The sequence below is a fragment of the Fundulus heteroclitus genome, chromosome 11 (assembly GCF_011125445.2).
Source record: "Fundulus heteroclitus isolate FHET01 chromosome 11, MU-UCD_Fhet_4.1, whole genome shotgun sequence".
NCBI classification, from domain to species: Eukaryota; Metazoa; Chordata; class Actinopteri; order Cyprinodontiformes; family Fundulidae; genus Fundulus; species Fundulus heteroclitus.
Window position 1 is genome coordinate 32,009,475 of NC_046371.1, and position 14,756 is coordinate 32,024,230.

The 14,756-nt window shown below is 41.3% G+C and overlaps 1 protein-coding gene across 4 annotated transcripts in view; it reads left to right on the plus strand.

Moving 5' to 3' along the window:
- The window catches only part of specc1 (sperm antigen with calponin homology and coiled-coil domains 1), a 117,655-nt gene extending 105,401 nt beyond the window's left edge, over nt 1-12,254 (plus strand). For all 4 annotated transcript variants that reach the window (XM_012871237.3, XM_021320849.2, XM_012871238.3 and 1 more), the window contains 2 exons: nt 3,364-3,423; nt 11,208-12,254. In XM_012871237.3, coding sequence (XP_012726691.2) covers nt 3,364-3,423; nt 11,208-11,297 — 150 coding nt within the window. In that variant the 3' untranslated portion in view covers nt 11,298-12,254. The remainder of the gene's footprint in view (nt 1-3,363; nt 3,424-11,207) is intronic.
- The last annotated feature ends 2,502 nt before the right edge of the window (nt 12,255-14,756 follow it).

Genomic DNA, 14,756 nt, shown 5'->3' on the forward strand with positions numbered 1-14,756 from the left:
CTGCTTTGCTTTGAAAGTCCTTCCTTGTTCATATCATCCCCAGATTCAAAAAGACTTTTGCATTTTTTATTTCTTAATCTCCTTTTTATTCTCTTCCCCCTGCCTTTTCCCATTCCAATATTTATCAGATAATTTTGCCTCTGAGAAAAGGAGTCATGCATCAAAAAGTGCATGTTGGGCTGCTTCAGCCTGCAGAAGTGCACCTCCTGAAAAGCCCCCTCACACAGCAGAAAGTGAGCTTGACAAAAATGTAAAATCCTCTGCTTACACACGGCACATATGAGCAACACACGTTTTCCAAGAGGGAAATAAAACTAATTTATGGCTATGAAGTTGTCGCAGACGTCCCGTATGGAGTCGTATACATTATATAACTGTTCTACATCGCCCTCGCTGCATTCAAACAAAGCATGTCAATGACTTATGAATGTTTGTGTAGTCATACTCTAAGTGATGTAGAAGCTGCAGCATGGTGCTGACAGCTCTGTAATGTGGACAAGCAGCTGGGATATACAGTGACGCTGCAAACAATATGTGCCATCCCTGGGGACTGTGGGTCCGTCACTTTGCTATAACATTACAGCGATATATAAACACCTTCGACCAGGGCTGACATGTTCTACGTGACAAATTAGTCGTGTGGAGGTGGGTGCGTACGGCTGCGTCGTCGTGAATGTGTAACATGGAGCTGATGACGGAGACGCTGCACGGCCCATCTCTCTGAATAATTCAATAGACGTGTGTTGGCTTTAATAACTCTTTGTGAGTGACTTTCCCTGAGGCCCAAACACCCAGCCTCCTCCCAGTGTAATCTGTCCTCCCAATAATCCCATTACTAACCTCCTTCGCCTTTTGTCATAGATACTTTTAGGAAGATAACTCAGTAGATCTACTTAGATTTTAGGTTTAAGGCTTGCTAGGATTTGTATCTGGGTGTTATACCTGGGAAATCAGGGAGATCGTTAAGGAACCACAAAATACGATTTATAAAATTAACAGTTCTCACTTTAGTTTCTTTTATATTGTATATAAATATCTAAATAATTTTTCTAATTAGTTTGTGTTCAGGATTTTAGCTAATGGTAGGTATGTTGATTTCAATGTCAGAAATTGAAAAATACATAAAACAGCATCAAAGAAAACAAGTTAACACAAGGCAGCTAGCCACTTAGGGTTGTTATGTATAAACATTTTGACAACCCTACTTCAGGAACGACACAGAATACCATTTTGAGACCGCTGCAACAATGTTTACACAGGGTTGTTTCAGGTTAAGAAGGATATGATTAATGAAAATGAAACAAAAGTTTAGCTTTCTTGAGTAGGCCAAACCCAATAAGTAGGGGCCCTCGTTTAGAGAAATTTATGATTTAAAGGAGCCTAGTCATGTGCTATGACTTTACACATTTTTCTACACCAGTAGCGCTCTCTGGTTGCATACAAAGGTCTACCAATAAGTGTTGTACAATGTTGGCTTTCTATATTAATAATAACTTTTGTTATTAAACAAAGCACTTTTGTGCATATTTACCCTAAGAAGACCATGTGACCAGAAGTTCAATATTGTGCATAGGCGCAATGAGTAAACGAGGACAATGGAGCTGAGCAGCGGTGAGAAAAGAAAGACATTAAGTAACCCTAACCCTGTAGGTTGGGTTGGTCTTCGACCACGCTGAGTTGTCACTTTTACTGCGAGGCATTGCAAGACAGTCTACTCGCTCTTACAGTAGCTACGTCAGTTGTCGCCATCTTGCTTTCTAATAGTTCTGAGGTACTGCTGGCAGCTGGCACAGCAATGTTTGTGTCTGCTGGTCGTGCCTGTCGCAAAGTTCTTTTCAGGCTCAAAAAGGACTATCAAGATGAACACTTGGTGTGTATTGATTTTTTTTGTTATGTTTTTTGAAGATGAATATATATATATATATATATTTAAGTCATAGTATGTGACTTAGGCCCCTTTAGGTGTCACACCCCTCTTTGGCAAAACAGTAGAGAAGGTAAAACTTAGTATAAAAGGACATCAACACATATATTTTATGTGTTGATGTCCTTCATGGAAGTATGGAACTTTGATTCAGTCCTGCAATTGTCATATTATCATATTTGCTACATTTTAGTGTGTCTCTGTGTGCTTCCAGTGACACTGAATAAAATAAATTCTACTACTGAGAGATAAGAATCATTCTAAACTAAAAGAAATTGTGCTTTAAAACAAACATGAATCTGGTGCATATAAAACTTGTTTTTACTACGTAAACAAAAAGGCAGAAAGGAAATTTGTGGGGAGCAACTGTTGTTTTAACGTAATAAGTCACATCTTTACTTCACACTAGATTTTCTAAAGAGGACGCATAAAACATTGTGAAATAAGGTGTTTTCTTACCCAAACAACGTTATGCTCTCAAAGAACACCTGGAGTCACCTTTATGGTCTGGCTGCTGACTCACTGTTCCAGCTATCTGTCTATGCCTTGGTATAAACTGTGCTGTGCTCTTTTCTTTAAGCACTGATTTGTTCCCCTCCCTTCTACCAAGTTTCAAAATGTTTAACTATCCTGAAGCAAAATAGTTTTGGAAACACTGAGACTGTTTTTGGTGTATGAGAAAAAATCTGTCTTCTTTATCTGCTCACTATTTTGTATCTCCCCCACTTTTCCTCCTTAACAGCAATTTAGGAAAAGTTAACAATTTCACTTATGTGAGTGGGGGGTTAGCAGGTACTTCATCCTTTTCTAGGTTATCAATAAACATCTAAACATCCATTTGAAATATTTTAAGGGTATTTTATTCCCGAGAAAACAACCTGTTTCCTCCTCTGCAGTTCTACACTACACAGCATTGTCTATTTATGGTAGTACTTTTAGGTTTTAGGGGGGGTGTATTACAAGGCTGTGTTTTTCAGTAAAGTGCATCTTAATATACATTTTCTGCACTGAAAGGTCATGAAATGGCAGATTTGTATTTATTTATGTTTCATACTCTTAAGATTTTTAGGAGGTTCTATGCTCTAAAATAAATGTTGTCCTTTAAGCCGACAGTGACCTCCTTTGAAAGACTATCTATGGAAAATCTTCACGGATTTTTTTGGAAATTTGATCAAAATTAAGATCAAGTAGAGGATTTTAATGACATTTCCACAGATTTTTTTTTCACTTATCACAGAAACATGCAGAAGAATGTAATGCACCAAGATGGTTACACAAATAAGCAAAAGCTTACACTGGTTTTAAAATCGTCAGATGGGAGTTTGTATTGTTTATTAGTGTATCTGTGAGCTTGTTATTGTTGCTGAGTGAACCTCCGTGTCTGCTGCTGCAGAGATTTCCATGTCTTCTCAAAATCCAATGTTTTTCTTTTGGTCCAGGTCCGGAATCTGACCCTTGCCTTCCAGGCCGCCGAGAGCATTGGCATCAAACCATCCCTGGTGAGCCAAGCTTTCACACAACACTCTAAACAAACTCTCTCCTTAATTCAAATAGTTATTTTCTTGGATTGCTTTACAGCGTTTGGAATGGTTTTGTCTGTGAAAGGTGCTTAACAATTAACCACCTACTTATGTACGTGAAGGATATCTCCAAAGTTGTGCAGCTGTTCCATCACTTAGTGTCGCTGATTGTATGTCTACATTTCTGCAATGTGCTCTAGACAACGGCTCAGTTTTATCGAGAAAAGCAACTTTGTCTCCTATAGCTTGTTAAAAAGCCTTTGAAACTTTTCAGAAATGCATGAGTAATAGTCAGCTACACCCCAATATTGACACTTCATGAGAACTCCTGTTGTTTTTTGTGTAAACAAAGTCAGCCTCTCGTTTTCTTCCACTGAAACTGTGCAGAGAGCTTGGACCAACATTTCATTGAGCATCATCAGACAATAAAGGATTTCAGATTCTTCTGGTGCACCATAATCCTTTTTTTTTTTTTTTGTTTAGCATAGTTTTAAATCATTTCAGTTATTTGGCAAATGATTTTTAAGACTCATTAAAAGAGATTAGAATAGAAAATCACACTGCAAAAGCAACATTGCGGCAGCAAAAGGAAGTAAATAGTCCAGTTATTAAGTCTTAATTTAAAACAGAGATCTGGTTAAATGTACTGTTAATCCATCCTTTTAGTGGAGTAAATGTTGTAATTGAGTCAACATTGGGTTATGTTCAAACGTCCGCTCAGTATCAGATCCAGGACACGGATCAACTTCTAAAATTACATTTGCATTATTGACATTTTTTTTCTCACATTTATTTAAACATCAATCAAGCCTTTTCAATTCGGTAGCCGTCTCACATGTCATCTGGGTTAGAATCAATATGAGTTATGTTGAGTTGTGAGGAACAAATATGTATGGCTGTGGCTTAGTTTAAAAAAAATCACTAAAGACGGGTACGGTGTTCGTAAAATAATTTCAGTTTTTAAATAAACACTATTGTAGAAACCTGAACTGTATTTTTATTTATTTTTTTATTGTCAGTAGGGTTTAACCAACCAGGGCTCTGTTCTGTCAGGTGGCGCTTGGAAAAGAAAAGTTCCTTTTGGCTCAAACTACTACTCGTCACATTCAGCACATTTCCACTGTGGATGGGCTTGAATGCATTATTAATTTGTCCAGGTCACACATACACCTCAATAGACCCCTTGCATCTGACGTCACAGTCACGTGATCGGGGGTGCGCGCCTCCATCTCGGTGGGCACGCTGGCGTGACAGCCCACCACTGCACTGGCCCAGTTACCTCATTACTCGCATGGCCGGCGGAGCGTATACAAAAGACTATTCACTGATTGTTCAATATGGTGCAAACCTGTTGCATTGTTGGTTGCGGGAATCGTGCTGGGAGGGACAAAAAGTCGTTCTATAGGTTGCCTACCATAATAGACTGGCAGTGTGCTACGACACTTGAGTTTTCAAGGCGCAGGCGGCATGTTTGGCTGACACGAAATTCACGTGCTGATCTGAACTGCAGACCGCCCGGCCCGCACCCCCCCGTACGGAAAAAGACGGCCGGCGCGTCGCGCGGACCGGAAAGCTCGCCCTCTCCAACCCCCCCGCGAGCCGACGTCCGGGCCCCGCGGGTCCCAGGACCGGACCGGGCCGGGCGGAGGTCTCTTTGGGGACGCCCGCTCCCCTCCCTCTCTTGGCGAGGAGGGAGAGGAGGGACGGCGCTCCTGCTTGAACAACAGGATGCGCTCACGAAAACCTCACGACGGCCGACTGAATTTCAAACATGTTTGATTTTCAACCGACCGACCGATTCCTGATCGGGAGGTAGTCGTGACAACCCAATCGCCCCTCCTCCCCCCTCTACGATCAAGCTGAAATTCGGCCCGATTCAAAAAATGCCCGCACGACTAAAGAACCGGCCCGAAAAGGGCAAAAACTCGTACAGTGTATGCCCGGCTTTAGTCCGATCACATCAGACTGCATCTCTGTTGCCAAAGCAATGTTTACAGTTTAGGGTCAGATGTTATCGGACTATATGCAGCTAAGTTATGAGAATAAACAACATTAAACTCAACCTTCTATGGACAACTGCTACATCATTCAGGTAACAAACAGACAGTTCACGTATCCATCCGGCAGTGAACTGTTTGTGCGCTTCCAAACTCTTGTACGCCTTCATCTGATCGCCACTGTACGTTGGGGTGGGTGACAACACAAGGTAGTTCACCAGATCCGCATAGCAAACTGATGGCCAATCATCGGGATTGTTAGAAAAATCCTTATCAGGAAGAGCCAAAGGGTCTGCATTACCGATCCTTGTACATTTAGCGAAGTAAACTGCCTTATCAGAGGGCTGTAACTCATCCACATAAGGCTTGGATCGAATATCGCGCGTTGTGTAGAAAATGGCGTGCCAATCAATATGGCCGCCACGCAAGGGGTTCTGGGTAACGGAGTCATGTGATTGCAAGGGGTCTATTCAGTATCCTATTCTTGTGATTTGCATTTAAAGTAATCTTTTAAATTTACCAAAATGTTTCTTCTGACTGAACGTTTTCCCTGGCTTAACTCTGACCAAGAATCTGTGGGTGGAGCTAAAGGTTAGAGTAATGACAAGAAGTTATTTAAAACTCCAGTTGGTCCAGGTGCATATCTCTTTAGATAACCCAAAGTAGCCCTGATCTCCTGCTGAAAGGTCCACAGAGAACCGTGATTACGTTGGAGCACCAGGTAACCTTTAATAAATGTAGTTCTAGGTGTGATTTTGGCCCTTGCTTCCCAACAAACTATATTCAAGTTTTGACTGTTCAAATTCAGAAAATTCTGTGGGTTTCTTCTATAAACTGTGAGCTTTAGTTGTTTCGTGGCCATTATTGTAGCCTTATTTTCTGACTGAATTTCCTTGTGTATGAAGTCAATGTGTTCTTGAAACATACAAGCTCGTCTTATCTTCAGCATCCTGGTAGCTGGCAGCAGATTTCTAAACAAGAATGTTTCGCTACCTTTTCCCATTCATCCTTTCTTGAGTTAAATGAAGCCTACCAGTACCGAATGCCAAAAAAGCCTGACATAACACTGTGTTTAATGTCATCCAAACAGGTCAGTTTTGGTCTCATCTGACCCAACTAAATTCTCCCAGTATTTCACAGGCTTGTCTAAATGATATCCTGCAAAAAGCTTTTTCTTCAGCAGTGGAGCCTTGTGCAGACATTTATTAGGCTCTCTACATGTGGTCCATGGGTCTTGGTCTGCTCTTCTCATAATTATTTCACAAACTATTTCATCTGTAATTTTGTGGGAAGTACCTGATAATGGCTGGTTTATCATGTAATAACTTTCTTTCAACTTCCAGATTATGGCCCCAGCAGTGCTCACGATAACCTTCGCTAGTTTAGAAATTCACCTGTAAACACCAACAGCTTTCTAAGCCTTTTCCTTCTTCCTTTCTTTATGTGTTCAATACAGTAAGTACATCTATTGTTTGAATTATTTGCATCTTTGGACTAAATTGGTTGTTACAGGAAAAGGGTGGATTACCTCCTTTGGGTAGGGGGTCAGTCTCTGCCTCAAGCGGAGTTTCAGTATCTTGGTGTCTTGTTCACGAGCTTGTGGTTCGAGGGAACAGACGGACTGGGGCTGCATCTAAGCCGTAAGTCAAGTCTCTCGATTCACCAGTCTGTCTACTTTCCGACCATCACTTATGGTCATGAAGTATGGTTAATGAGTTAAAGAATGAGATCCTGGATACAAGCAACCGAAATGAGCTTCCTCTGGACGATAGCAGGGCTCAGCCTTAGAGAGAGGCCAGGGAGCTCAAAGTAGAGCTGCTGCTTTTCTGCATCAAAGAAAGCCAGTCGAGGTGGTTTGGGCACGTGATCAGGATGCCCCCTGGGGGTCTCACTTTCGGGGGTTTCCAGGCCAGTCCCACTAGGAGGAGACCCCGGGGAAGACACTCTATCTCTTGTGTGGACGCCTTAGGGTCCCCTTGAATGAGCTGGAGGATGTCTCTGGGGAGAGGGATGTCTGGCTTTCTCTCCTGGACCCGGTCCCCCAGTGACCCGACCTCGGATAACTGGAAGAAAATGGATAGATGGATATTACAACTGGTGAGAATTTCATGACAATTTCATCATTAAAAATATATTTATGTAAGAATATTAATAATGCATTACACACTTACTTTATCTCCTATAGCTTCATAATTAATATGCCTTGGAAGACGTAGTCAACTTGAACCCACAACAAAATTTTCACTAATATTTGCAGGTAATTCTCTGCTTTCCCATGAGAACACGGCAACATACTCTAAGTGATCCCACCCCAACGAGTGTTGGGGTGGGATCTGAGCGTATTATACACTCTGCAAACTGATAAATACTGAAATGAGCGTAAAAATGGCTACACAACCACTTTTCTATTGTTTCCACAATAAAAACAAACTCCATAATAAGCCTAGAACCTTTGTTGGCAAACGTTTTAACTATTTGGAATGTTTTTTGTTCCTACATTTACACACACTACCGAGAGCAAACTAGGGACTCATTAAAGTTTAATGTTCAGTAAGTCAAACACAACCTTTATTAGATCAACCTATGAAACAAGAGTACATTTACAGTGATCATTATCACCGTGGGAACTGTGCCTCCATGCTTGCCTGCTTTGTGTACTGACCAAAACTGTATATGCAAAAGAAATTTAAGTTTGAGATTAGAAGCAGACGCCTATAACCTTAAACTTCAACAACAACCAAAAATCTTTCCCCTGATGTGACTTTTGAAACTCCCAAGTCTGGTATTTTAACCGCAGCAATAAAGTGATTTGGCTTGATTGCTGCACTTAAACCAGAGTTCACATTTTGGGTTCTTATTAATTCCTATTACAAATTTGTGGTTGCAGGACGTGGATTTGACTGAACTGTTCCCATGTCAATGACTTTAAACCCCTGACCCCGCTTTGACCGACTCGCTTTCTCTCTGCTGGTGAATTTTGGACTGCACGTTTTTCTGCTTCCTTAATAAAAGCTTTGGACGCATCCCAGAAAGCAAAATTAAATTTTGAAGGCTGTGACCTCACTGCAGAAATCCTGATTCAACAGAGGCAGCTATATGTGCAAAAGCCTGTTGTTCGCTCTGTGACTCATCAGTTCTGGTATCACCTCACAGCTGGCTGCAGCAGCTTAGAGTCACTCCACGGTGGCTCCCATTTTCCCGTTAAGAGACCAAGCATTTCATAAACCAACCTTTTGCCCCAGAGGAATCTGTGGAAACAATCCTACAAGCCTTGTCTTTAGAAGATGGGTTATTTTCATTTCTTGGAAGAACTACTTAAGTTCAGGCTGTTTGGATGGAGACCATCGCTGCACGGCCATTTTCAGTTCCCTATAGAGATGCTGCTGGGTCCAAAGCCAGACTTGTCTGACTCATATACAGCTTTCTTTCTAGTTTCCCAAAAACCTCGCCTGTGTTTGTTCAGTTCATTGTTTAGTTAAACTTTGAGCATTTTCCCTGCTGTCACAGCGTATTATATTTGGATATGGCGTGTTAAGTAAATAACACAAAAGCATCTCCTTTCTGTGGCATCACAATTTGTTCTCCAGGCCAGGGTTATGAGCACCCAGGAAAGGTTTCCTCTGGAAATGTTCTGCGTCTTTCTTTCCATCTGCTCTGACTGTGTGTTGCATTAGGTGATGCATAATTCCATCAACGTGATGCGGCAATCACCACAGCGGGGAGGATATTAGTGTGTAAGGCGTCTGGTTTCCAGTGCACACGGCGCTCATTCACAAGATGATTTTTGTTTCACATGACCAGAGATTTATTAAGGTGTCTCTGGAAGACTCCCAGTTGGCCTTTAGTGACAAATGGCCTCTTGGAAGTGGTTCTCTTACTCTCATGGAAATTTAGGTCTGGAACATAACAAGAAGTGTAAAAATAGAAGGGGTCTGAAAACATTTATTTTCTTTTAGCTCCATTCAATAAAATGTTTCACTGCTGGAGGTAACTCAAGGTGACAAAACATCAACGATTCTACAGGAATGGAAGAGAAAAGAAAAACGATCTTGATTTGAGTGAATACATCTGCCAGAGTAAAAGCAAAGTGTGCATGTATGTTTGTATTCAGCTTTACTAATTATCAGTACATCAGGCATCACAGGGCACCGTGGCCCTGCATACAACATTCCCTCTCTGAACATATTGGACTTTGTTGGACAGTGTTCAGCAACAAGTGCGTGCAGCAACTAATAAGTCCAATGTCCTCCATGGAAAACTGAAAGGCAAGAAGATGAACAGATTTTAAATCAGCCTGTCTTCAGACTATTCCAATGTTAAAAAAGAAATCTATATTTACGGTTAGGTAAGATATTTTTGAAATGTACGTTTTTAAAGTTGTAGCCTAGTGGTTAAAGCATTGCGCTTAGGTCCCGAAGGTTCTAAGTTCAACTCCCACAGACTGCCACTCTGGGTCCCTGAGCAAGACCCTTAACCCCAGATTGCTCCCCGGGCGCCGCACAGTGACAGCCCACTGCTCCCCAAGGGGGGATGGGTTAAGATGCAGAAGTGAATCTCTCCATTGTGAGATCAATAAAGTTCAAATTATTAATTATTTCTTTGGAGCGAACTCCAGACCCACCGCCCAGTGTGAACCTGTTCCCCATGCCAGCATCATGAGTTAAATGGTTCATATAGAAAACTTTTTCCCATCAGTTATTTATTTATTTACGCCTGTTATGACTGAGAGGCAATAAATGATAAATATTCTCCTCAGTATGACGTTGCTATCACCATATTGGATTGTAGGGTTAAACTGTAGTTAATGTGTCTGTGTCCTATTCATGACTGAGGGTAGGATGGGGGTAGCAGGAGATGGATAGACCGATCGGGGGACCTTGTCTTCAGCAGTTTGCACATGTCATGGTGAAGAAAGGGCTAGACTAAAAGCAAAGCTCACATTTTACCTGTTTGTCGACATTCTGACCCTCGCATATGGTCCTGTGACATGGATAATGACCTAAAGAGATCCTGGATACAAGCAGCTCAGCAGGATTCTCAGTGTAGGATGATTGGAGTAGGCCTTAGATTTAGGATGATGAGGTTTTACTTTTTTCCTCAGGTTAGAAATTAGTCTTGCTGCAGTTTAGTATTCTTATTTTTTGTTTTAGAGTTGTACCTATGTCCGTTTGCCGAGCTGCTTTTAGTTACATTTTCTTTTGCTGCATTTTCCCTGTGAATTTCCATGGTTAAGGACAATAAAGGTCATTTTTATTCTTCTGCTCTATTCTGTTGTCTGTGGAGGGCTCAGAGCAGAGCTGCTGTTCCTGCACACCAAAAGGAGTTGGTGCAGGTTGTTTAGACCTCTGAGCACATCCTCATGGTAGGAGAACTCCAGGCAGACCAGAACCTACTGGATGGACTATATATCCCTGGGAATACCTTGAAATCTCCCTGAATGACTTCAGAAGAGTGTCTGGGTTTCCTACCTAGACCTATTACCCTCGATGGATGGATATACTGAGTTAATTCTTAGCTTTTAAACATTTCAGAGAGATGAGTTAAACTTGATGATTCTGGGATTTAATGATTTTATTTATTTATTGGTCTGCAACTCACCGCTCTAGAGGAACTCTGTTTATTGCAGCTCAACGATAATTCTATACACATCTTTATTTTTCACTATTCAGGTTGACAAATTTTCAAATCGCATTTTGAAATCCCAGTTTTACTTTCAGCATCTGCATGAGTTCAACACCATCTCTGCTCTTCTTCTGATCCAAACAGGACATTGAGGAGCTGAAGAAGACCGACAGGCCCAACTGGCAGAGCGTCATGCAGTACGTCTCCCAGATCTACAAATACTTTGAGACCTGACGCTTAAGGAAACCAGAGATTATCAGAGGGACAGGAATGCTCTTCTGTCTCTGTGGACCAGTCTGGCCCAGGGCTGCAGCGTTTACGGCTCTCCTGTCTGGCATTCTTCAACTGCCCTCGAGCTTTCTGAACTCATCTCTACAGTCGGAAGTGAGACCGAAATGGGAGAGCAAACACAGTCAGCAAAGATCATTTTCATAAGATGTGTTGGCTGAGTATTTTATTCACAGACAAACTACTTCTGGTCCAAGGTCATTCTGAGATTTTGTAGCAGTTAACAGTACATTTGAGACTTGGTTCCATTTTTTTCTATCTTGCCCACCAAAAAAAAAAAAAAATGCAATTGATGTCTTTCCTAATCCACGACTCTGTGCTGTCAACATGTTTCTGAGAGGAACTGCTGAAATGACTCTTCTGTTTACAAATCAAATGCTTCTGACAAAATGGCAGCTTTCTAATCTTTTATTCATTACCGAAACACAACTCCAGGTAGTTTACCCCACTAAAGAGCTGCTGATGACTTTTGTAGAGATATGTTGACTGGAACACATTTAGCTCTAGGATTTGCTTACTTCCAACATAAATAGACGTCTAACTGCAACCTGCCCAATGCACAGGTTCTCCACGATTTCCATCAAAACTCCCTGAAGGAGTGCGGCACTGAAGCCGCTTTGCGAACTGTACACATCTTTATTCAGCTCTATACGTTGAATTATGGACAATGTGAGTTCAACACGTAACAAAGAACACTCCAGCTTTGTGTGGTACAATTTTGACAAGCTTCCATTTTGCAGATGCCTGTTTTTTTGGACAAATAAGCGTTATATTTATTTATTTCCAAGAGATGCTTAAAGAAAAATTGCGCAATGGACAGGAGCAGAAGCCGTTCCCTGGTGACGGATATTATGTCTCTTCTGTAGTTATGGATTAATAAAGGATTATCAAGAATTTATCTTACTCCTTGCCATTGTGTCTGTTTTCATTTGAAATGTTTTAGCACAACAGCTGATTATAGCTAAATGCTTCAAACTCTGTGTGTGTTTTAAACATACTCCTGTGTTGCTCCATGGGGGATGAATTGCTTTCCCACTGGGCCTATTAAAGCCCAGTGCCAGGCCTGGAAGAGATTGATATCAGTGGGAACATTCAGCAGGGTTGCCTGCTTTCTACAGTACACCTTTGTTTTTACTGAAACACGTTTCTGTGGCTGCAGGCTGACGCACACAAAACATCATCTTAAAACACTAAAGGTAGATCAAAAGCCTGAGTCAAAGATGAGTAGAAAGTGTTTAATGTATTCTCATCTGACCCAGCTTCAATAAAGGGGCCTGGTCACGTATTTTGACCATAAAAAAGAAAACACACACAAAATAAACATTCATCTTCAAATAAAACAAAATATGCCTAGTATACATTCTGATACGGTTTACTTTGTCCTTTTTGAGCCTGAAAAGAACTTTGGACCTGGTGCGATCCGCAGACATAAACGTTGTTGTGGCATCTGCCGACAGTACTATGGAGCAAGATGGCAACAACTGACGCAGCTTCTGTGAGAGCCAGTAGACCGTCCTGCAATGCTTCGCAGTAAAGTTACGGCTCCGTGTGGGTTGAAGACTAACCTCTTTCTTTTCGCACCTCTGCTGGGTGTTTCTGACACACATGGTTCCATCAGAGACACAAACGTAGAGGCCTTGTTGAGCACATACAGAACGTATCGGAGGCGGCATAGAGGAACGTTTTGGAGAAGAAGCCTCATTCATGTGCTGTGTGGAATTAGAGGAACGGATTCATGGTACAAACCGGATCTACTGGTATTACATCATTACATTCACAGGTAAGAATAAACATGTGTTTGTTAATTATAAAGTCATAAGATCGTATATATGTCTGTAGGCTCCAATGCTTCTCCTTGTTTACCCATTGCGCAATACCGCACTTGAGGTCACATGGTCTTGTTATGGTAAATATACATAAGCGCTTTGTTTACTAATATATAAAGCAAATACAAAGTGTAAAAAATAGAAAGCCAATAGGGCAAGATAATTTCATCGAAAAACCTTTGTAGGAAACCATAGTGAGGTACTGGCATAGAGATTTCTAAAGTCATAGCCCTTTAAGTTTTATCAAATATCCAGTGGTATGAAAAGAAGAAGAAGATATCTTTGTCATTGCAATTTGATAATTTCAATGAAATTCATCTGCTGCATTTAACTCATCCCTTAAGGAGCAGTGGGCAGCTCACAGCGCCCGAGGAGCAATCTGGGGCTATGGGTGCTGCTCAGGGACCCAAAGTAGCAGCGTGTAGGGTTCAAATCGAGAACGTGCAGCTTTCTCCGAACGCAGGGGCACTGCTCTAACCACTAGGCCACAATTTCCCCTGTGTGAAAACAATCGGATATAAAACTATTTTTGTATTTTAAGCTGATTTATCCACGGTGAATATCTAAAGTACTCATACTTCTTGAACATTTACGCCCATTTTGTGACATTACAACCACAAAACTCCATGTACTTTACTGGGATTTTATGTACTTGACCAGTGCAAGGTAGTGCATAATTGTGAACTTAAAGGCAAAGGATACCCTATTTCTGACATTTTCATAAATAAAATCTGAAAACTATTGCATAAATTAGTATTCAGTCCCAGAATCTACGGTGTTGAACCAGCTTTTGTTTCAATCACAGCTGTGATTCTTTTAAGGTATTTCTCCACCAGCTTGTGAAATCTTGAGAATGAAATTTGCAAACTGGCTTACACTCAGCCATACTGGAGGGATAAAACCTCAGTCTTAAGCCATGCCACAAATTCTCAATTAGATTTAGTGGTGGCCTTTGACTAGGACATTTCTAACACATGAATATACTCTAATGTAAACCGTTCCATTTTAGTTTTGGTTGTTGTCCTGCTGGAAAGTAAATCTCCATTCCAGCCTCAATTATTTAGCAGCCTTCAAGAGGTTTTGCTTTGCGACTGTCCTTCATTTAGGTCCATCCATCTTCTAATCTACTCCAACCAACCTCCCTGTCCCTGTGGAAGAAAAGCCTCCCCACAGGATGATGCTACCACCACCATGTTTCTCTGTGGGTATGATTACATTTCCCACGTAAGCCAAAAAGTCTAATATTTGTCTCGTCGGACAAGAGAACCTTTTCTTCCTGCCACTCTTCCATAAAGATCAGATGTGTGGCGTACGTAGCTAACAGTTGAAATGTGAACAGATTCTTCCACATGAGCTGTGGATCTCAGCAACTCCTAATTGGCTGATTAATGGTCTCCCTGCCCTGCCTGCTTAGGTGGACGTCCATGCCTTGGTAGGTTTACAGTTGTACTAACTCTACCTTTTCAGATGATGAACTGAACAGAGCTCTGTGAGATGTTCAAAGCTTGGGATATTGTTACCCAACCCTGCATTAATCTTCACCACCTTTTTCGCTGACCTTTCTGCTGGGTTTATTTAT